We start from the raw sequence: 21738 nt of genomic DNA, 5'->3' as shown, positions 1-21738 counted from the left end.
GATTTATTTGGCTGTGTTTTGAGTTTTGTTCAAAAAAGAATGACTTCATATAGGAAAAACAAATCACATATGATTGGGAATTAAAACAGGACTCCAACAGTTCAAAATCAGGACTACTTTAGGACGTAACCAAGACAGAACCAGAATCAAAACACTGAAAATCATCATAGACCTGCACTACACTTATTTTTTAATTCTACCAAAGTCCACTATTTAGATTCAGAAAAGTTTATATAACTATTTAGCCTTGTTGTGCAAACAAGCCTGCAGAACTTAATAAATATGGAATTTGAAAAATAACAAACCTAAAAAGATACACTAGGTACGAGATACACGTTCTGTTGAGTTTTGGCAAACAACCATTTGACTAACATGTCTGTCTCACCTGCTCTTGTTCCATCTCTGTTCTGTCCTCATTCTCTCTCTCCCTCTCTGCTCCTCCCTCTCCCTCTCTGTGCTGACAATCAAGTCAAACACCAACATCATCAAATATACAGTTGAAACCAGATATTTACATACTCTTCAGATAAAAACACAAATACTTTTTTAATTGTAACATCAAATCAGACTAAATGTTTATTTTTTAGATGGATAAATATAAAAAACATATTTGGTAACTTTAAGAGTAAAGAGAGAAATTGTCTGTATTCCTTAATTGCAAATGGCACCAAATTGTATTCAAAATTGAGCCACACTTATGCAGGTCCACAATTCTTTTCCTGGTGTTTTGGTTGACATCTCTTGATTTTCCCATGTCAAAGAAACAGGCTCTGTGTTTTGCCTTATATGCATCCACAGTTGTGCCACCAATTTACTCACATGGACTCTACTAACCTATCAGATGCTTCTTAAGCTCAGAATGGAATCGTCTGGAGTTTTCTTATTAATTAACAATAAACTTAGTGTATATGTACTCCTAAATTTAATAAAAGTGATAAAAAAAATAGCTCTCTCTCTTTATTCTGACATTTAACTAATTCAAAAGATATTTCAATATTTATTTATCTAAAACAAAAACGTTTACTCTAAATTGATGTTTAACAGTAAAAAAAAAAGTTCTTGTTTTTTCCCTAAAGTGTATGTAAATATCTGGTTTCAACTGTGAATATACTGCTGTGTATTGGTCTCGAGACCACTTTTGCATGGTCTTGGTCTTGCTGTCTCAGATCGACATAGTGGTCGGGAGATTTGGAGTCAATAGTACAGCCTAGAGAGGTTGCCAGTCTGGCGAAGGGCTAACACACAGAGACACAGACAACCATTCGCTCTCACATTCACACCTATGGGCAATTTAGATTAATCAATTAACCTATCCCCACTAACTGCATGTCTTTGGACTGTGGGAGGAAGCCAGAGTACCCAGGGAGAACCCACACAAACACGGGGAGAACATGCAAACTCCATACAGAAAGGCCCTACCTGATGGTGGGATTGAACCCAGGACCTTCTTGCTGTGCAGCAAGAGTGCTAGCCACCGTGCTAATATTTTCTGTAGCTTTTGTTTTATACAGTTGTCAGTCAGGCATCAAACTATGAAACAAATTATACTCCAAAAGGGGTTCTGAAAAAATTACCCAGGCTTAAGCCCAGTAACCCCCCCCCCCCCGATGCTTTCCATCAGTACAAATTACCTCCACGTGCAGGTATCTGGGAAATAAATTCCCTCATTCATTTTTGGCTCAGTTTTCCTCGACAAGGGAACTTGACAAGTGGAAAATCCCCAGTTTCCTACTAATTTAGTGCAAAAAAACTTCCTATTGATTAAGTTACTCTCATTTCTTCATACAAGTAGACACAAAAGCAACGTGTTGTGAGAAGTTTTATTTGATTGTGTTCTGTGAGTTTTTGTGCACATCACAAAGAGGATTTTAAATGTTTTGTTGCATGTAGTTTCATGGTTAACATGAGATGCTGCCAACATTATTTACAGTTGATTCCAGTTCATATAAAATGTTCACACAAAACTGCCCGACTGTGGCACGCACTTAACTTCAAAGGTGCCACTCTCTCTCTCACACACACGGTTTAAGAAAAATAATGTACAAAAGTATCTCCCTACACAGATGTCAAGAAATCTCTTCTCAAACTGAAAATCAGGGCAAATTCTTTAGAGAACACACCTGTATTGCTTCAAACTACTGCCATGTAAAGAAATCACAGCATGAATTTCCAACCCAGGAGATACTTAACAGATCAAGGATGCAGCGCAGTGATTTGAAACGGTGCTGCTGGGGACTGGAGCCCAGCTGTCACTGTTCCTCACACAGTGACAAAAGGGTCTCTGATGGACTACCAACACAAAAAACTTCAACCAAACTCATAATTATCTCAATCACTGCAATTTAAAATAAGTCAGGAAAGATATAAGATTATAAAACCTTTATATGGTGCGGTGTGGGTGTTTTCGACAGTCATGAATGGTCAAACCTGGTTTTCATTCTGTGATCAAAATATTTAGTACAAAAAGAAAAAAAAAAAAAAAAAAAAAAAAAAGGCAAAAAAGCCAAATATATTCAGATAAAAACTCAAATCATAGCAAAAGATTACACATATAGTGATCTGTGATCAAAAGGTGATGGACACAAAAGTTTCCATATACAGATAAATTATCTTGCAAACAAACTTATTGTTAAAACAAAAAGGAAATAAAAATACATTCTTTTTATGATTACAGATTTAAAGATTCATTGTTTTTTGTGGCCAAAAATTAAGGGTGATTCTTTCCGATTTGTGCAAGTCCCTCCAACCCACCTACCCCCAATATATCAAGTCCACACTCCACTTTCTGGTAAACATTTCATTCAAGCCTTGTAACATTCTCCCTGATGGTTCCACTCATCTTTGGAAGGGAGGGGGCGGCAGAAGAAGGAGGCAAGAAAAAAAAAAAAAGTTTCTCTTTCACTCCACCTGAGTATAAGATGGATCAAATTCCAGTATTATGGTATTATATTTCCAGTATGTTACTTACTGCCACACATTACAGCCTGACTGAGACTGTAAACATTATAGAAGCCAAGGCACAGAACTGGATTCAGTCTCCCAAAGGCTTGGACACAGAAATAACCTACTTTCTAATTCAAAGCAGTTATAAAAATAAATACATGGTGCTCACAGACATTAGTGAAGAGAAACAAGGAAAATAACGCACTTTTATCTAAAGTTATTTGGACATTTCGGCTTGATGTCTCAGCCGGGCAGGATGTGTGGTCGTCTTAGAGGATTCTTGGATGGCTCGGATAACAACAACAACAAAAAACACAAAACAAAACAAAGCAGCAAGCTGCTATAAGGGCTGGGTGAGGACAAAGGTGGAGTGAACCTTTCTCCACCCTCCTTTTGTTAATTTCTTCCTCGCTCCATATGTTGACAAGTTGATCAGAGATATCTGCAGAGAAAAAGAAAAAAGCAGCCCCTGCAGTCCAGACACCAACAGGATGGCAGGGAGAGGGTCCTCAGAATATACTGGTGTAACAGAAACAGTCTCCATCCCTTTCATACTGGCCATAAAAAGAGACGGAGGTCAAGTTCATGGTGGTCCTCGTGGGTCAGGGGTTTGATCTTTGGGAGACAGCGAGGAGGGGGCTGAGCTTCAAATAAAACACAGAGCAAACAAAAACTTTTGCTGTGTTCCTCAGATTTTGTTGGCATACAACGTCTCCTCGTCGCTTTCGCTTTCGTCCTGAAACTCGTGGGCAAGCAGGGACTTTTTGGAGCCCATAGAGGTGAGCCGGACCTCATCGTCATAATCGTCTCTGTGTTGGCGCAAACGGTGGAAGCCATCTTTTTGGCGATTAGACTTAGCGGCACACACGCACCAGATGATGCACGCTGTCACCACCAGTGCTGTCATGGTAGCAGCTGTGGGGAGGAACAGAATATGCACGCGTGACTTGGCATTATGCACACTTTGTTCTTAATTTAATAAAGTTACACTCTTGCTCAAAAGAGCCGAGATCTACAGTCACTGCCAGTGGATTTTAGCACCATTAAGACTTCATTTGAAATACATAATCTACTGAAACACTGAAAATCTATCTTGTTCATGAACAAGGAGCATAATTCATGCGACGTCAGCTCTCAGCAGGTGACAAAAAGCTGCATTATAAGACATGCTTACCTGCACTGGCTACAACAAACTCTCTGGGAAGGCCAAAGATGTTGTTGTCCATGTCAAACTCTATGATGATGGAGTTAGCAGCTTCAAAGGAAGATACCACGACCTAAAAGATAGCAGAAATATTTAAAAGTTAGATAGCAGGAAGTTGTCAAACATAAGAATCACTTCTCTCCTGTAGTCATCAGAGGCTTCTTAATAAAATGAAAGTCGATGGTCATGTCAATCAAGGCTCTTCAAACAGATTTCCAGGATTTCACAAACAACTCAAAAGATATTTGAAGCATTTGGACCTCAAAGTTTCATTAGGGTTTTTTTTGGTCCTTTTATTAAAGGACTTAAAACTTGCAACAAAAAGAAAACATCAAACTGTTTTGTCAGAGAGGTAAAGTGTTTTTAAGCACTCTGCTGAAGCTCCTTGAAAGTTGGGCTTGTTAACTATCTAATCAGCAAGAGCTACTCGCAGGTGCGCCTGCTTTGTATAATCTGGTGCAGGTTGTGTCTGATGTCTGAAAAAGTGCTAAAAATCTCAATTTACTCACCCCAGAGGTAAATTACAAGAATCTCAGGACTTACTTTTTGCAACCTGCTTGATTGTTTTCAGCAGCAAAGAAGTGATTTTACGATCCAGTGTAAAGAAAAATGGGAAAGCTGTACTTATAGTTCAGGAATTAAGGATTAAAACCACATTTTCAGACCTTTTTTAAGTGATGTTGACTGAAAATACACCAAGGAGTAAGTACCTTAATGGTTTCTTCCCCCCCAGTAACCGTATATTTTTGTTGCAATATATATGATAAACACACAAAAGAACCTGAAGGGGCACAACCAAAACTAACACCACTCTTCTTTCCAGAGGTATGAGATGGGTCCCTATGGTCTAAGGCAGAGCATTCGATGCCCTAAGAAATATGGCGAGACGATTAAGGAGAGAAAATATTTGCTGGCTCCAGCTTACGATTTGCACCTTGTGTGGGAGCAAAAAGAAACGGACCACAAAAAACCCTTGGATGACAGATATATAAGGAATGCCGCCGCTCTTCCAGATCTTTTAGACCCACCACGCAGCAACAGAGTTGTCACTACTGAAGAGGGAAACTCCAGTGACGAGCTCATGATCCACGGTTTCACAGTGCGAGACTACCAGCAGATTTATCACTCGGTGGTGGATCCCTTGCTCTTTAAGCCATGCGGGAAGCTCGCAGCCTACAGTCTGGAGCTTGGACACACCATCAAGGAAAATCTGTTTAGAGAGCTGGCCTACCCCATGCTTCAAATGGCAGAGCATCCAAAAGGAAAGGTGGAGGTGATGGAGAGATTTTGTCTACTACGTCCCACACCTTGCATAGATATAGACCATAAATGAGACCTGTAGTAGTAGAGTTTTTCTTATTTATGTGTCCTTATGTTGCTTCATTTTGTCCATCTGCAATCCTTGCGTGGGATGATTGTAATAATCATATTTCTAATGTTTTTGACTAAAAGCTTCAAATGTTTTAAATGAAGCTCCTCATGATAAACCTCTGAACAACAAATAATTACCGTGTGTGCGTCTGTGTGTACAGCAGTAAACTATTATATTATTCTTCCTGCGAGCGAGTACGTTCTATTGAAGAGCGTACCTTCTGACGCTGGCGTTGGTAGCCTTCAGCAACTGCTTCAATATTGTGAGTGCCAGGAGCTAGAAGGGCATGGAAGTAGCCGCCTTCCACAGTAAACAGTCTCACTCCTCCGTTCAGTATAACGATCGCCCCAACAATTGGTTTTCCACTCTTGTCTCTCACTATGCCTCGCACACCTTTATGGATCTGGAAGGAGCAGAAACAAAGAGAAATGCGTGGCTGTATGACAGTTCATTAAAATACAAACTATGTATTACAGCAGCCATAACTTTTAAAATGAATAAATGTCAATGTTGCTGCAGTTCCCTAATAAAATCATGCATCATACCTCTACCAACATGCTTAGCAGAGACTTCTTGTTCTCAGTCCAGAGTGTGGCCAGCTGCTCAGCGGGAGGAAACAGACAGCAGCCAGTGTACACTGTGATTTCTGGACAATGGCCAAAATCCATATTGAAGTCCTAGAAAGGAGATGTGGACATAAGCTGATGCATTTCCTATGCTTTACTTCTCATTTTCACTTCATCAATAACTCCAAAAGAACTTAAAGATTCTCAGAATTGTCAAGGAAGTTTTCAAAACAAACACTCTTGACTCCATTTCCGATAAAATATGAAGTAGTGCCTTTTGTTTTTAGATTGTACACAATGACATGACGGATGCCACCTTAATTACAGAAAATGACAGCACAGACACACTTACCTTCATGCTTCCCAGATGACTTTGTCTCTCCGCTGCTCTCATAACTCCATCTGGGATGTTGCCTAATGAGTAAAGCAAAACTTCACCATTAACCACTTATTTGCATGACTGACATGACAAGAATATGTAGCAGTCGTATAACTTACTCTGCCCATTATTTGAACATTCAGTGTTCCCAAGGTGCATTTTGGGGTGATTGCTGGCATAGACAGTTGCCAAATACTTCAAGGTGCCTTCATTGTCAACTGAAAAACAAAATAACTGATTCAATAATTAAACAGTGAAACCAGCGATTTTAAGGAAACTGTTTTCAAATGATTTATTTATCTGCCTGCAATGGGGAAAACATGGTTCTGCGATCAGCTCTACAGACCATCAGTTACATGTTTACTACCACCAGGGGGCAGTGTCACAAACAACTGGTCTGTGGGCTGCTCTCACTTGTGTGCTTGCTGGTCCTGCCAGCGACAGAGAGGAGAAAATTTCTAAGATGACAAAGAGCTGAAGTGAAACAGAGTGATAAAACAATGAAAAGTGTCCACTTCACCTTCTGTATTTTTTTAAAACTTTGGTATCTTAGTCTCCAAGGTGTCTTGACTGCTTTCATTTTTCCAGCCTAGTTTTCAACCAGTCAGCATTCAACCTATACATAGGCCCACATACACTGACGTGCTTGTTTTTTGTGACTGATACTGAAAGGCACTGACCACCCCCGTGTTTGGAAAACAGTGCATCTTTTGTAAATCACCCATAAAACTAACAACACCTATGAGCGCTATTTGGATATTGGGTCACATGCTATTTTTCCCTGTTTAGTAAATCTTGCACACAGTGTCATCCATGATGAGCTACAGCAAGCGTTGTTGGGTTTCTGAAAAGGCCCACAAGGGATGTTTGTCTCATTCACATGTCACTTTCTCCAAACTCAAACAATTTAATTTTAATGTTTCCTGAATCTCATATGTGTGAAAAGTGGTGCCCACAGTCACGTTGCACTCATGCAGCATCAGCAAAGAGCTATCCTGGTGTTCTCAGATTTTTATACACAATATACTTTTTGTTTCTTGTCAGAGTGGTATTACCAGTCTGGACAGGCTTGTCATAAGGATAAGTGGCAACAAGGGCGCCTCCATCAAGGGCTACAGACAGAGTGAAGCGGTGGCTTTGAATAAAGTTCATCATCGCTCTGGTCTCAGGTTGGGGATCCACCAAACGCTGTGATGCGTTGCCTGTTAAAGAGGACAGAAAAAAGAGATGTTGGACAATCTTTTTTTTCCTCTTTTGTCTTTTGTAAATGTCAACCATTTCTTTTTTACATTCAAAAGAAATTTTGACTTGAAGAGCTGATCTTTTAAATCTGTTTTTCATTTCAGCTTCACACATGCAGAAATCAAGACAACTGACCAAAGAAGTCTGTGTCCAGGTCCTTGCCATGAGCGTTGGTCAAGCCCTGGGTAGATTTGCACTGCTTCTCAACAGCCTGTTCTCGTCCGTCAGGGTTTACAGAAGGAACAATGAATATGCGAGTCTCATTGATCAGCTGGAGAAGGATAAGGAACAATTACAGTCATATATTCATAGGTACTAAATGTTCATTGAGAAATAAATCAAGCTTAAAGTCCCTTAAAGCCAAAAAGAGCTGATAAAAATGCTGTTGTTATAATCATAAAGAGGTCTTAAGGCACACCTTGGTGATGGCTGGGTTTTTGCCATAGTTGATGCACAAGAAGGCAGCAAACTCCAGCAGCAGCTCTGTCCCCACTGGGGCATTACCATGGATCCCTGCTACAAAGCGAATATTTGGCTTGGACGGTTCAGATTCTCCTGGTTTGTTAGAGATTTCCAAAGCCCATATGGTCCTATACTCCACACTCTGGCCCAGGCTGGACATAGAAAAGAAAAAAAAAGAAACAATACAGGTCACTGCAGTAAAATAAAGACTGGTTCAAACTCACAGATTAGGGGAAAATAAAATCTTCTTACCTGTGTAAATATGTAATGTGGGGAAAGTTAAGCGTGAGGCCTCTCAAGAAAGCCGACATCTCTTTGGAGGGTCGGTAGCGGAAGTTGCTCTCGGTGGCTGTGTTTTTCACCAACTCATCCAAACCCTGGCCTACAGAGAGCTCCTTGATTAAGCTCTGAAACTCCTTCTCAGATGGGTTCTGTGTGGGTCGGGGGCCACTGGATGAATGATGGTTACCCTCTGAGCGCACAGATGTCAGTCTGAAGTCCACCACCTCCACTCGATCCTTTGAGACTGTGGCGTAGATCGTCACAGGCTTATAACTAGACAACATAACAGAATAACAGAAATAAAGGTCACAATAAGACAAACATACTGAAACTAGATTTCATGTGGCTACTGTGTTTTTCCTTCTGAATAAAGCTGTTACCCATGAGCAGAGGCAGTGATAGCGTAAGTCCCAGGGACCAGCAATCTCCAGTAATCTCCAGTCTTAGCTGTAGTGATCTTGTGGTTTATCTTCTCGACACTAATGGTGGCATTGGGAATTCTCGTACCATCCCACATATCTGAAACTGTGCCCTTCACGCCAGTGTGAACCTAAAGACGCAAATGCCCACAAAAACATGAGTGAATGCAAAATTACGCTGAAGGCTCAGAATAATGTTGAGATCTATGTTTACTACCTGGTGTATAAACTGAAGCAAGGATCGCCGGTTTTGATCCCAGTATTTTGGGAGGTCCTTGGCCAGAGGATATTTGACACAACTCAGCTCAATTGTCACCTCGAAACAGTTTGTGTTTATGTAGTTCCAGTCTTGCATGCCACCTGGAAAAAACATGCACTCCTTTTTAGAGTCATATCAAGAACCTGTGTGGGTAAATAATCTGACAATTTCATAATAGAACATAAAAAAATAATTTAAAAAAAGTTATTGTGAAAAATATAAAAATTAGGGAATTCTTTTCTACATTAAAAATATACAATTTACACATTGATAGAATAAAAATCACAATTTCTTTTATTCCGGTGACGAGGCCAAAACTTACTTTAGAACTACAAGTCACCATAGTGCCTTTAGGCTGCACTGCGTTGTCTCAGGAACACTTTTTTTCCCTGCCCTCTTGCCAGAAAACATAGTTTAACTGCTACTGATGCAGTGCCAACACTCTCTCATGCAAATAGCTGACCACTCGGTTACTAAAGACATACTGAGGGCAAAGTAGAAAACTATCCCTCAGGTCTTACCAACAAAAAACGGAAATCTTCTCTGTAAAAACTGAAAGCAGAGTACCCCAGGCTAAGAAGGAGAAAGACCACCCAGCTTGGTATCAGCGCACATCTTAAGGGCGGCATACGTGACAGTATAGTAGCAGAAGTGCACATAACATGGGGTATATCTGTGAAGGCATCATTAATGCCTTTCTTGCTTAATCTTTGCCAGGAAGAATTCAAGTAGATCTTAATTAAGGATAACCACTTATATAAAAGGGTTTTGTGAATTTTTAAAAACATGAAGTATGCCAAAATTAATGAAAGGTGTAAGCATACCAGGAACACTATACCACTGGGCACCATTGGTTATGCCATCCTTAAAATAGTCATTAGGGTACAGGTCCTCACAAGGGTGTCCTTGGTGCATCAGAGGATTTTCCTGCATACAAGTAAAACCAAACAATGATCACTGTTGTTGTCAAGTTTTCAAACAGTCATTCCACAGATTTCAATGAGCTTCCATTAGTACTAAAAGTTGAAACTATAAGCATCAGGCTCAAACAGCTCCTACAGCAAACGGTGTCCAGTTACCTGTGAGTAGGCTCTAGAGACCTGCTGAAAGACCTCGTCATCAGGCGACTTGCTGTAGTAACTATTCCCATCTTTGTCATCATCAAAGGGGTAGTTGACCACCAAGGACCCTGAATTGCACAACAAAAATAATACAGCGTAAAACACACACACACACAAATAATAATATCTGAATCTGTGGGTAGGAAAGAAAACGTAGTCTGTGAACATAAAATTATTTTTCGTCACTAAAAACACTAAAGATCATAACCATAAAACATAGAAAATATTTACAAATTTTAACAACACTTAGCAGATCACCACATTCAAAAGCTGGCCACGACACTGAAACACCACTGTACAGTACGTGCCTCCGTGGAGGTTGGCTGACAGGACGAAAGGGATGCTCTTCAGCCATTTCATCACAGCTTTAGTCTCTGGCTGTCTGGGTTCTGTGATGTTGGCGAACTGATCAGGAAAGTTGCGGTTCAGGTCAAAATTGTTGGTGTTGTTACGCCCTTTGTAGCCATTTGTATCACCTGTCAGGAAACAAACACCGGTGAGCAGCCATCTACATGCATCCGTAACCACAGCATATGCACATCCTCGGCTCCTCCTCCACAACACTTCCTTAGGCAAACAACAGTAGCTGTTAGCAAACAGAGGATATGCCCTGTCAAACTTTCCCTTAAGTCAGACACTTATGTATGACTTCATACACTTCCTTTTGTGGACACTTACGTGCTCACAAAGGGAAATGAAAGCTATTTTAACACAGACAACAGAGCATGGAAGGAGATAATATAATTTTGCCGAGAAGCACAGCTACTCCTCATATGTCTCTCTCCAGGGTCAATTGCTTCTTTCTTTGTGACCACTAAAGATATCAAGTATACACCAATGTGGTGTGGTCAGTTTGTAATGCAGTTTCATTAGCAAAGGCAGTAATTTAATAGTTGCCACAGACTCAAGGAACGCTTAGTCAAATTACTGTTTAAGGCCTGTAAGGTTACACCTTACGTATCCAAAAGCCATAAGTAAAGCCTGTAAAGAACTCTACAGAATATGCACATGACCCCTTTACTTACCTTCCTCAGCTACCTCGTAGCCATCGGGATTCATCGAAGGCATGATGTGAATGCGGGTGTTGTTGACCAACTCTGTGACCTCTGGGTCAGTACCATAGTTACGACACAGGTACTCTATGAAGTTGAGCATTAACTCGCGACCCACCACTTCATTGCCGTGCATGTTGGCCACATATTTAAATTCTGGCTCACCTGGGAGAGTGTAACAGATAGAATGATGCTCTCTGGTTTGCATTTGATGTTTTTCAAGATTTACTGGTATAAAAAAATAAAACATTAAATCAAATATCATCACATACCATGCTCATGAGTGTCAGGGTTGTCTGAGATGACCATCACATACAGCTCACGCTTTTCTACAGACTGTCCAATAGAGTAAAGATGGGTAATAGAAGGAAACTCGCTGCTGTACTTCCGTAGAAACAGCTCCATGTCTGCATAGTTGTGATGACGGAATTCCTGTGGCTGGTTGGCCAGTTGGTGTGAAGTTGGAGAAACAGAAGTAACCACCGGAGTCTGGGTGGAGCCAGAAGAGCTGGTAGTGGAACTGTCTGAATGGCTGATGGACTGCACTGAGGTTGTAGCCACAGTGGTGCTGCTACCTGCTGCTTCACTGACCACAGGTGTCAAGGTAAAGTTAAGTTCTTTTGCCTTGCCCTCAGAGACCTCGACACTGCTGACTGTCGCTGATATGTACCTGTACAGTGAAAGAAGCACATGTTGAAGAGATTTAATCTGTTATACAACACAACTTTCCACTGAGTGTACCATAAGAAAAAAACATTTCTTTTAACCAAGTTTCGATCCAATTATGTACGTCAGGTATGTGTTTTAGGAGTCATGTAGCTTGCTATGCAGGCAACGTGTGTAAACATAGATTACATTTAGTATTTGTTCTTGTATTAAAGATTTTAATCTAATGAGGACAGGATGTTAAAAAAAAAAAAGAGAGAGAGATCTGTGTTTTGTTTTGTTTTTTGCTGAACAGGTCATGTTCACAGATCATGTGGGCTGAGATCAGCTCAGTTCATGTAAATATTATCAGCTGTAACAGTGTGATTGCTGTTGTTTTTAGTTTATGTGTGTGCATGATGTTGAGAAAATGTGATCGCTGAGAGGCCGACTGTAACAGGAACTACCACAAAGCTGGTTTTGAGTATGCAACACATGTCACAATCACATGTCCCAAGTTCATGAATGATGAATGATTTAAAAAAAAAAAAAAAAGACAGGCCTGAGGACCGACAAAATTACAGAATAATATGACACCAACTACCGCGTATACCTCAGTGGGAATATAAACCTGTTGACATGTGAGCCCATCACAAGGAAGTATTAAGCTGTAGTTTTAGTCTCTTAATCAGGAAGTTTGCCAAGTAACTTGTGCAACACATCTTAAACTACTTAAACACTAACAAAGAGTGATGGTTAGATAATACTTCTGGGAGGTACATTTGGTTAAGTATGTCAGTCACACGGACAAAATTTCATTATTTGATGATCTTTGAGAGCCAAATTAAAAATTGATCTGGCATAGGTTGTACAGAAAAAAAAAGGAGATGAAGCATGGCTGAATATGTTCCCAAACCAACTTCATTCTAAGCCAAAGACTAGAAAATATGGTGAAGCATATCTTCCCTTTGGCTTCACCTGCACAAGTGCCGAGGTAAGTCTCCCCTGCAGAATTGCTTTTGCCTGCATCGGGAGCAGCGCTGGGCTGTTCAAATCACGGACAAACAGTATCCCACATTCTTGATTTTTAGTTCACAAACACTTCTCATAATGACTAACTACTCCTGTCATTTTGGAGATGTTAGCTCTTTATACAGTAAAGTTACAGTGGGATACAAATAACATCAGGCTGATCCTGCCACGATTTGTTTCCCCTGTTTAAATCACGGAGAAACAGTATCCCACAGTTGTTTATGCTTTTGAACCCATTTTGCACAGAGAGGCATTTTTTGAAAAATGTATTGATAGCAATGTTGAATATTATTACACAGGAAAAAAAAAACTACACGTAAAATAATCACACCGTGACGCCTCTGCCTTTCTAAATGGAGGGAAAGTAACTGTGTATGTATATTTAAGCGTTTAAAAACTGAAGATGGTCAGATTAACAGTAACAATATTTTGTCTCCATCTGTCATTCTGCAGTTCATATCATGTAAACAATAACGTGGCGCACAGCTGACGTGAAAAAAGGCACATACCTTTGACGTTGCGTGATGAACTCTGTATTCCTCGTCCACACGTAAACGCAAAAAAGGAGTTTTAAAAAAAATCTCTGTTTTCTGTGATTCGAAACGCCGTTTATGTGTGGACGAAAGGTCCAAACGCATAGAAACAGCTGCGTTTTCAAAAATACCCGTGTAGGTGTGGACGTAGCGTAACAGAAAACCGCAATGGAGCAAAATATGGGGTGTGTATGGTTGGAGGATGTGTTTGTGCGCGTACGTGCGTGCGTGGGGGGGGGGATTTTTCTTGTAAAACAAAGGGGGCCCTAGCAAAAAAAGTTTGGGAACCACTGGTCTAACCCAACAAACGAGCCTAAACTCTATCAAAAAAACCCTTGGTAGCAATCAGCAGGGAGCAATCTGCAACCTCTGGGCCGTCACTGGTCACTGAACTGAAACTAGAGATCTGGCCCGGCATTAAGTGTTTCCACTAATAAATAACCTCTGTTTGTAAAAAACCTGTTATGTGCACTCACCCTGGAGCCACAGCTGTTATGTTGTATGTTCCTGGTAACAGAAGGCGGTAGTAGTCCCCATATTCCCCCGTCGTCAGGTTGTGACGAACGCTTGCTACCACAATGCTGACATTGCTAGGGGCAGCACCACTAACTGCATCTTTCACATAGCCACGAACACCGATGTGCACCTGGAAGACAGCAGTAATTTGAGTGCAAAGAAACCCTCAGTGGTTATAAAATCACTGGTTTGACTACAGTTGGTATTAATCTATAAAACACTTGTAATAATGTGATTTTTTTAATTCACTGAAAATACCATCTTTGTGGCTTTGGCTAATTTTTTTCCACATTTTTTTTATTGTATGCATTTTCTTAAATGACCATTATGATTTTCAACAAAAGTTAAAGAACCTTACACTTGGCTTAAGTGGAGAAACTGCATGACGGAGATGTTGATTGTGCCATTATTCTTTTATATAACCAAACAAAAGACACATCATATCTTATGGACAATTTATTTCTTATGTACCTGTTCTATGTAGGCTAGCAGGGATTCCTTGTTTAGATCCCATTCCCTTTGGAGCTCAGAAGCAAAAGGGTATTTGCAACAGCTCAGCTCCATGGTGATTTCCAGACAGTTTCCATGAATGTAGTTGTAGTCCTGCATCCCTCCTGGATAACAGAAAAAGAACATAAAAAAACATGTACATAAAAGCACAAGTTAGAAACAGCTAAATTGATATTAAAGTCACATTTAAAAAGATGCATGCAAAAGATGCAAAAAATACATATTCCGCATACTATGCTGCCCTGAACGGTAATCCAGCAGTGCCAGAACTGTTTATTATACCAGAGGTTCTGTCTGGAAAAGTTCAAGTCTGTCTTTGTCCCCCTCAGTGCCAAAGTTTACAGAGGGAGTTAGTGTGGCAACAAGCCCCGACATCTGGGGTTTGCAAGGCACCTTGCAGTCCAGTAATGCAAACAGAAACACACACACAGAAGGGCAGGCTGTTCATCCCTGTGGAACATGAGCAGGCAGTCAGATGCTTCCTAGCTGCAAGGTTTCCATGACTCCTGGCTTGGTGGCCCCGGGAACCAAATGCAACAGACATTTCTGCCCCCAAACATGTATGCCAATAGGGCTGCTTGCCCTACCAAGTGCCCAGAGTTGCTGGTTTGTTGTTACACATTTCATTGTTTCTATATGGGCTTCGTTTCTCTTTTTTCCCCTCTGCCCTCATCCTACACAGTTGAGCCAGGGGGTCTGTCAAAATTTCTATAAACCAGCTTACACCAGCCTCAGTGAGGAAGATGCAAACCACAGGACAACAGAAAATGCTGGCACACAAAATGTGTGATGCACAACAAAGCCACATGCAAGTAAATCTGAGAAGGAAAATGTAAAAAAAAAAAAAAAAAGCGTGTGGAAAGCCCCTACCTTGTCACAAAACTCACCACCACTTTAGTCTACACTACTTGCAATCATTTTTTAAAAAATACTAATAGAACTACTATTATTTATGCAATTTTATGATTGCTTGTATAACCCACTGAGTATCTTCCAAATAGCCATACTCCTGACCATTTTATAAACCTGGTCCCAATGAATCTCTTCCACTCTAAGGACAGATGGTGATATGGTACACTCAACTCAGAGAGCAGCATCGGAAAAATACAAGTTATTCTGAGTCATCCCTTGTGAAGCAACAGCTGTTTGGCTGCCTGAAACTCAGAGAGTGTCTGCCAGTTCACTCAATGGAAGCTGAAAATGGACATTACAAGCAAAGTGATGAACTCTTCCTATACCAACACAAATGCATTTTTACGGCTCTCTAACCTTATGTTTGTACCAACCACTGAAAGATTCCCTTTCTAATACACAGTCATTGCATAAGATGAGGGTCAAAATATAGTCATCATTTGTGTGTCTACATGGTATAAACACCAAAGTTTATTTTGTAAAGGGGGTTCAACAGTCTAAATAAAGAATTCCAAAGACTAAAGCTAATCTTTAATACAAAGCTTCCTTCTTGCTGCAGCTAAACAAGTAAACTATCTGAAACTGTGACTTTTAAAGCTACCAGCCAGATTTGACTTTTTAATAGGAAGCATGGCCTCTGGGCTTATTTGGAATATGGGTGGTGTATTTAGACGTGTCAGGGTAACGCTTTAATCACTGTGTTCACAACAGAGAGAGTAGGGGCATTGTCGACCCAGCAGCACACAGGTCTTAAACTCTCTCACCTGTTAAAGTAGAATAATTGCACTAAGTGTCATTCCCCTGTTTCAACTATGTCTAAATCCAACTGCCTACAACAACATGACAAAAATAAGAAGCTTGTCTTTGGTCATAAGATGTTAGCCAAGTCTCGCTGTCTTTCAGGCAAATCACTTAAAGCAAACATCCTGCATATGCGGGAGTTGGATAAACACACAAAAAGGCCTGGAGCAGCCCCAACCTTAAATGTCCTGTCTGTACCGGATCCAGTGACACACCCTGAACTCAGAGTGATGATTTAAGAAGCTGAGTCAAACATTTAAGATAGCAACCCAGGGCATAGAGTATAAATGTCAGGTGACTGTTTTTTAAAAGTGTTATCAGAAGCGTGAGTGAACTCAGACACTGGCAGAGCAGTCAGATTATCGTGGCTGTGGAGCGGTATTTTCATGCAGTAAAATTAGATTCAGGACCTTGTTCTCTTGTAAGTGTCTATGCAGCGACGCGTTTCTTTCAGCACAGACAGCAACTAAATGAGCCAAAAATATTTCAAACAGATAAGACCCTGGAGACAGCAACACACATCATCAATAACATCAGATCTGGTTACATGAACAAAACACAGTTCAAAAGTAAGAGCACGCGAACAATAGACTGTGTCAAAAGATTATAGGTCATGATTGCATGTTATGCACAATTATTATTTCAAGCTCTGACTCCCAAACAACAAATCCCTTGTTCCTGATTCCTGGAGCTTTGCCTGGATGACTAATTACGTCACACAATGGCCTGACCGCTTCCATCATCTGCCATTAGTCCGGTTTTAGTCGTGACATTTCATCCACTGTGGCATGGCAGACAGATGAACCTATTGTCAATTCAAAGGTTGTTCTTGGCACCACCTTCATCAGTGAGATATGAATACTATCGCTGCTAAGAGGTTCAATAAGTGTCTCATACTAACAATGTGAACCTCCAAAGAGTAAATAGTGGATGTTTCAGTCAAGGATCCATAATATTTAACCTGAACATTAATTTTTCTTTCACTGTGTTTCTGATAAGTACGAGGTTATACTGCCTGCTATTTAAGCCTTTAAGGCGATGATTTAGTGTTTCCTTTTCTCTAAGCGGTAAACAAATATTGTTCCATTTAATGACAAACTGAAACAAGAACAAATAGTGCTTACTTTTAAGCCATCTTTATATTCAGAGTTTAACTGCATAGACTATAAAATCGGAAAATACAGGTGCATTCAGTCAGATGACACTTAAGTATTTTTGCTCAAATAGCTGGTTGACAGACACTTTTATAAACATAAAACCTTTATCATACATACTCCTACTCAGAGTTACCTTCATACTATATTCATAAAAAAGCTCAGACTTTGAAAGTATCTGCAGACTTGCACATAGAGAAGACAGGTCCACTAATAAATCTAGGAGGTTTCATATAAGAAACTTGAAGAACAAGTGCTTATATATAGCGCTTCTTTACTTGAATCCTTTATTCAAAAACATCCCTCACCCATTCACACCATTTTACACACCAAAGCTCGTTCTTCACACACATTCATACTCAACTTTGAGCAAGTTGGGGCTCAGTATCTTGCCCAAGGATACTTAGATATGCAGACTGGGGACTGGAGCAGCCAGGGACTGAACCACCAACCTTCTGATTAGTAGATTACCTGCTCTACCTACAGCCACCCAAGTAAAAAGAGTAAAAGACACGCTAGTTACACAAAGCTTGAGTTTAATCAAAGCAGTTAATCTGGTTGAGGCAAATCCACCGCTAACCTGACATCTACTACAAGCGCAATACAGAGGAAGAGCGGTTTGGTAACCCGACGCTCCAGACACATCACCAACTCCCAACCCATCAGACAAGCCAACAAAAGAAAGGTGGAGAGGAGCATGCTGACTGAGTTTCTGGCCCTCAGGTTCAGAGAAGAGCTTGTTTTCAGCCTAAATTACACTGTAGTCAAGGTAACAAAACAAACTGCTTTTAGTTTAGTTCATGTAAGAAACTGATACATGCAGTGTATTGACAACTGAAAAGAGTCAGCCCACAGAGCCATAAAAGGCCTCCAGCTCTAAAATGTTGCATAATTACAGGCTTTGGCAGACACAAACACGATGAGCAGTGCACTTCTGGTTTTGGAGTAGGGTCAAAATCCCGAAGCACTGTAAGCACTTAAGCTCTTTGTGTTTCAAAGCACTAAGCATAAGACCTCTATTCTGTTATATGTACACGTATTAAAGAGGCTGTGATCTGGCTATCATGTGTTAAACAAGGCAGCGAAATAAATGAACCCTAGATGAACACTGCGTTATAATGTGTTTTACAAAGAAGTCTTGCTACTAGAAATCTATCAGGAAACAACTGTGGGAACTTTTGGAGGCAGTTATTGTGAAGTTTTATCTAGATTAATCTTAAACTCAATGATCACTGGGACAAAAAAAAAAAAGGAAGAAGAACAAAAAAAAAAAATAGCTTACCCCCCACTGAAAATTATTTTTCAAGCGCCATCTTTGCATGAATTGTTGCATGGATTTTGGAAGGCCATGTCCCGCTATTATAACGGCTCTGTTTTAACCACGCTTATATTTAATGAAGAAATAAAGAGCCTTAAAGAAGATTTACCATGTGCCATTTCTGGAATGATGCAAATGCAGATATTTTGCATGCAATCTATCATGGAAGAATCTTTAAAAAAAAATCTTTAAACTTCACAACATAAATAGTTTGTTTATCTGTTTTAGGTGATAGTGCTGCCTGGATACTCTACATCTGCACTATCCTTCACATCTCTAGAAGATTGCTTGCCTGCAGTGCATGTGTGAAGAAAATTGAAATAATCTCTAAGCTAGACCCTTCAAACAGCTTGCAGCCTACATACAATGCAAACAATGCAGCTGTAACAGAAAACATTCAGCTTGCAACCACACTCACCTGCTTGGCAAAGTAGACTTTCCAGAACAATGACTAAATAACCATCTTACACAACAATCATCTTTCATTCAAAGAAACAACACACCGGTTCCACTGATCTCCATGCCTTCACACACACAAAGTGTCTCAGTCTGTTATTTCCTTGCCCAAAAACAAACAAGGACATCATACGTTTAGTTCTAGCAGAAACAAACATTATATGATTAACAAAGCTCAGTTTATTCAGCTAAATCCAGTGAGATAACCTCATTTACCCTAATAGATTATTGAGGGCGTTCTGCCCCACACAGATCAATAAGAACAAAGAAACTTGGCTGTCTTACCTGGCACGTCGTACCACGCCGCTCCATTAGTAATGCCATCTTTAAATGTTTCTTCTGGCATATCAGGACAGTGAGGCTTACCGGTCTTCATTACAGGGTGGTTCTGGGAATATACCAGGGCCAGGTGGCGAAACAGACCATCGTCCGCCGACGGGCTGTAGTGACCTTCTTGCTCGTGGGAGGCTGAGTCATCAAAAGGGTAACTGGCAACCACAGTGCCACCATGCAAGTTCCCTGACAGCACAAATCTAAGGAGATAAAGACAGATTTATATCACTAGCTTTAAAGCATAAAATTCACAGTGCTCCAAACTCTTTGTTAGCATAACATTCATGTCTATACTTGCCATGAAGTAAAGAAAGAATCTAACACTAAAAAGACTGTCAGTTTGAGTTATGAACAATTGACTTGATCATGTTTGACTGCTGACACATCAAATTATTCTTGGCTGAATATCGTGAACAACTATAAAGAATAAGGACTTTAACCAACCCCAGCTTTAACGCTAGAAAGGCTCAACATATGGACATGTACATTAAATTAGGATGAAACTGTGAACCTTTCTGTATAAAAATGATGATGAAAGAGAAATGCCTATAATGTAGGATGATCTGAGGTGCATTCCCCCTTTGCAAAGAGCTGTGAAGCTAGTGTGACAACTTTTAATCCGTGAACCTTGCACTTCCTTGTGAATAATGGAGTTGCTCATTGATCTCCACAACTAGCTAGAGAATAACTGGAAACAGATTAGCTAAAGTATTAAAGCCACACGAGTCAAAACCTCAAATAGCTGGACAAAAACATCTGGAATCTGCGTGTTTAAAACAAATAACGCCAAAAATACTGACTTTTTCTCCTGGATCCAGCTCATCACTGCCATCACCTCGGGGATATTAGCTGGATCCACGGTGGTTTTGTCGAACTGGTCAGGAAAGCTTCTGTTTAGGTCCTTATTTTTGGCGTTATTTCGACCGCCGTGATCACCACTGCAGTCCCCCTCTGTGGACTTCTCAAAGCCGTCGGGATTCATGCTGGGCATGATGTAAATATCCGTGCTGTTCACCAGTTCAGTGATGCGCTCTTCCTCCCCGTATTTGGTTAGCAGGTACTCCACTAGGTAAACCAGCACCTGTCTGGACACGGTTTCGTCGCCGTGCATGTTCCCAACGTATTTAAATTTAGGTTTCCCCAGTGACTTCCTGTCGGGGTCCCTGGTGATCCGCATCACCCACAGCTGCCTGCCCTCCACGGACTGCCCTACAGTCGACAGGTTAGCTATGTGAGGGTATTTCTGGGCTAACGACTGTAAACGTTTTGTTAGTTCATTATAATTGTAGTATATGTCGTAGGTTTCTACCGCTTCCTCCGTAGAGGCTCGGGCGCTTCGTGAGCCGAGCAGTCTGTCGTCGCCAAGAGAGACGACAAAAAGGAAAAGAAAGGCGAAAAGTGACACCCGTAGTTTCAGCGTCATCGAGACATGTTCCCAGTTAGCCACCATGTTGACCTGTCTTCTACTTCTACACCATCCGGAACTGGTAACTGAACAACAAACACTACACTCAGGTATTTTGGTATTTGGCTCCGCACGGACGGACGTCTTTCCGCTGCCACAGTTGTTCTGGCCTGCCTGTTTCCATCTACTTCCGTTCACCTCACAGGGTCGGAGCTTCGTGGTGACGTCAGATTTTAAGGTGGGCCGGAGTAGTTCTACCTTTGACCCTTTAAAGCCCAAAATAATTGCCAGAAAAATCTATTTGTTGAAAACGGTGTTTATTGAACCTGGCCATTAAAAAAAAATCATTGAATAACAATTTATATGTATTAGCTTTAATTTGTATCGTACTTGGTACATCCGTCTTTTTTGGTCATTTAAATAAAAATGCTAAAAATGTAGAAGAAAAAATATGTATAAGTTCCAAATATGAACACTTTATCTGCAATCTCTTCACAAAACCAATGTTTAGAGCATAGAAATCAACGCCTGTAAAATTCAGAGTCATTTTAGGAACAAGTGTCAACAGATTTAGTGTCTGGAGAACAAAATTATCCCAATTTGTCAGCTGTTAAGCATGGTGGGTAGGGATATCCTCCTGTGGGGTTGTATGACCACCACTAATGGGAAAGAATGGACGCTACCAATATTAGCAAATTCTGCAAAATTGCAATCCAAAGCATCTCTCAGAGCCTTCAGATTTCAGAAACACAAACTCTCCTCACATTTTCTAGGCTAGGATGTACATGCAGCCTGGAAATCTTTCAATGCATGTATTTTTCA

The 21738-nt window shown here is 40.5% G+C and overlaps 2 protein-coding genes and 1 long non-coding RNA gene across 3 annotated transcripts; 1 reads left to right on the top strand and 2 right to left on the bottom strand.

Annotated features, from left to right (window-relative positions):
* Nucleotides 1-1806: 1806 nt before the first annotated feature.
* Nucleotides 1807-21119, bottom strand: cpda (carboxypeptidase D, a). The gene is made up of 21 exons (XM_085183968.1): nucleotides 20312-21119; nucleotides 19464-19711; nucleotides 14499-14641; nucleotides 13988-14157; nucleotides 11574-11971; nucleotides 11275-11466; nucleotides 10558-10725; nucleotides 10208-10317; nucleotides 9953-10055; nucleotides 9087-9229; nucleotides 8831-9000; nucleotides 8421-8723; nucleotides 8125-8320; nucleotides 7842-7977; nucleotides 7520-7666; nucleotides 6584-6682; nucleotides 6438-6499; nucleotides 6065-6196; nucleotides 5737-5922; nucleotides 4118-4220; nucleotides 1807-3858 (listed from the first exon to the last, which is right to left on the bottom strand). The coding sequence occupies exons 1-21, from the start codon at nucleotides 20959-20961 to the stop codon at nucleotides 3632-3634; spliced, it is 4086 nt and encodes a 1361-aa protein (XP_085040094.1). The 5' UTR covers nucleotides 20962-21119; the 3' UTR covers nucleotides 1807-3631.
* On the top strand, nucleotides 4648-5489 carry LOC146504015 (uncharacterized protein C22orf31-like). The gene is given in 2 exon segments (XM_085183977.1): nucleotides 4648-4849; nucleotides 4971-5489. A coding segment is annotated over 1 exon segment (510 nt). The 5' UTR covers nucleotides 4648-4849; nucleotides 4971-4979.
* LOC146504014 (uncharacterized) lies at nucleotides 15152-19457 on the bottom strand. Its single transcript, XR_014877837.1, has 2 exons — nucleotides 19253-19457; nucleotides 15152-19201 (listed from the first exon to the last, which is right to left on the bottom strand). It is a non-coding gene; the product is annotated as an uncharacterized LOC146504014 (long non-coding RNA).
* Nucleotides 21120-21738: the final 619 nt, after the last annotated feature.

This window comes from Neolamprologus multifasciatus, chromosome 14 (genome assembly GCF_963576455.1).
Source record: "Neolamprologus multifasciatus chromosome 14, fNeoMul1.2, whole genome shotgun sequence".
Taxonomy (NCBI): domain Eukaryota; kingdom Metazoa; phylum Chordata; class Actinopteri; order Cichliformes; family Cichlidae; genus Neolamprologus; species Neolamprologus multifasciatus.
Note: the sequence above shows the minus strand (reverse complement) of the source record. Positions and strands in the feature narration are given on the sequence as shown.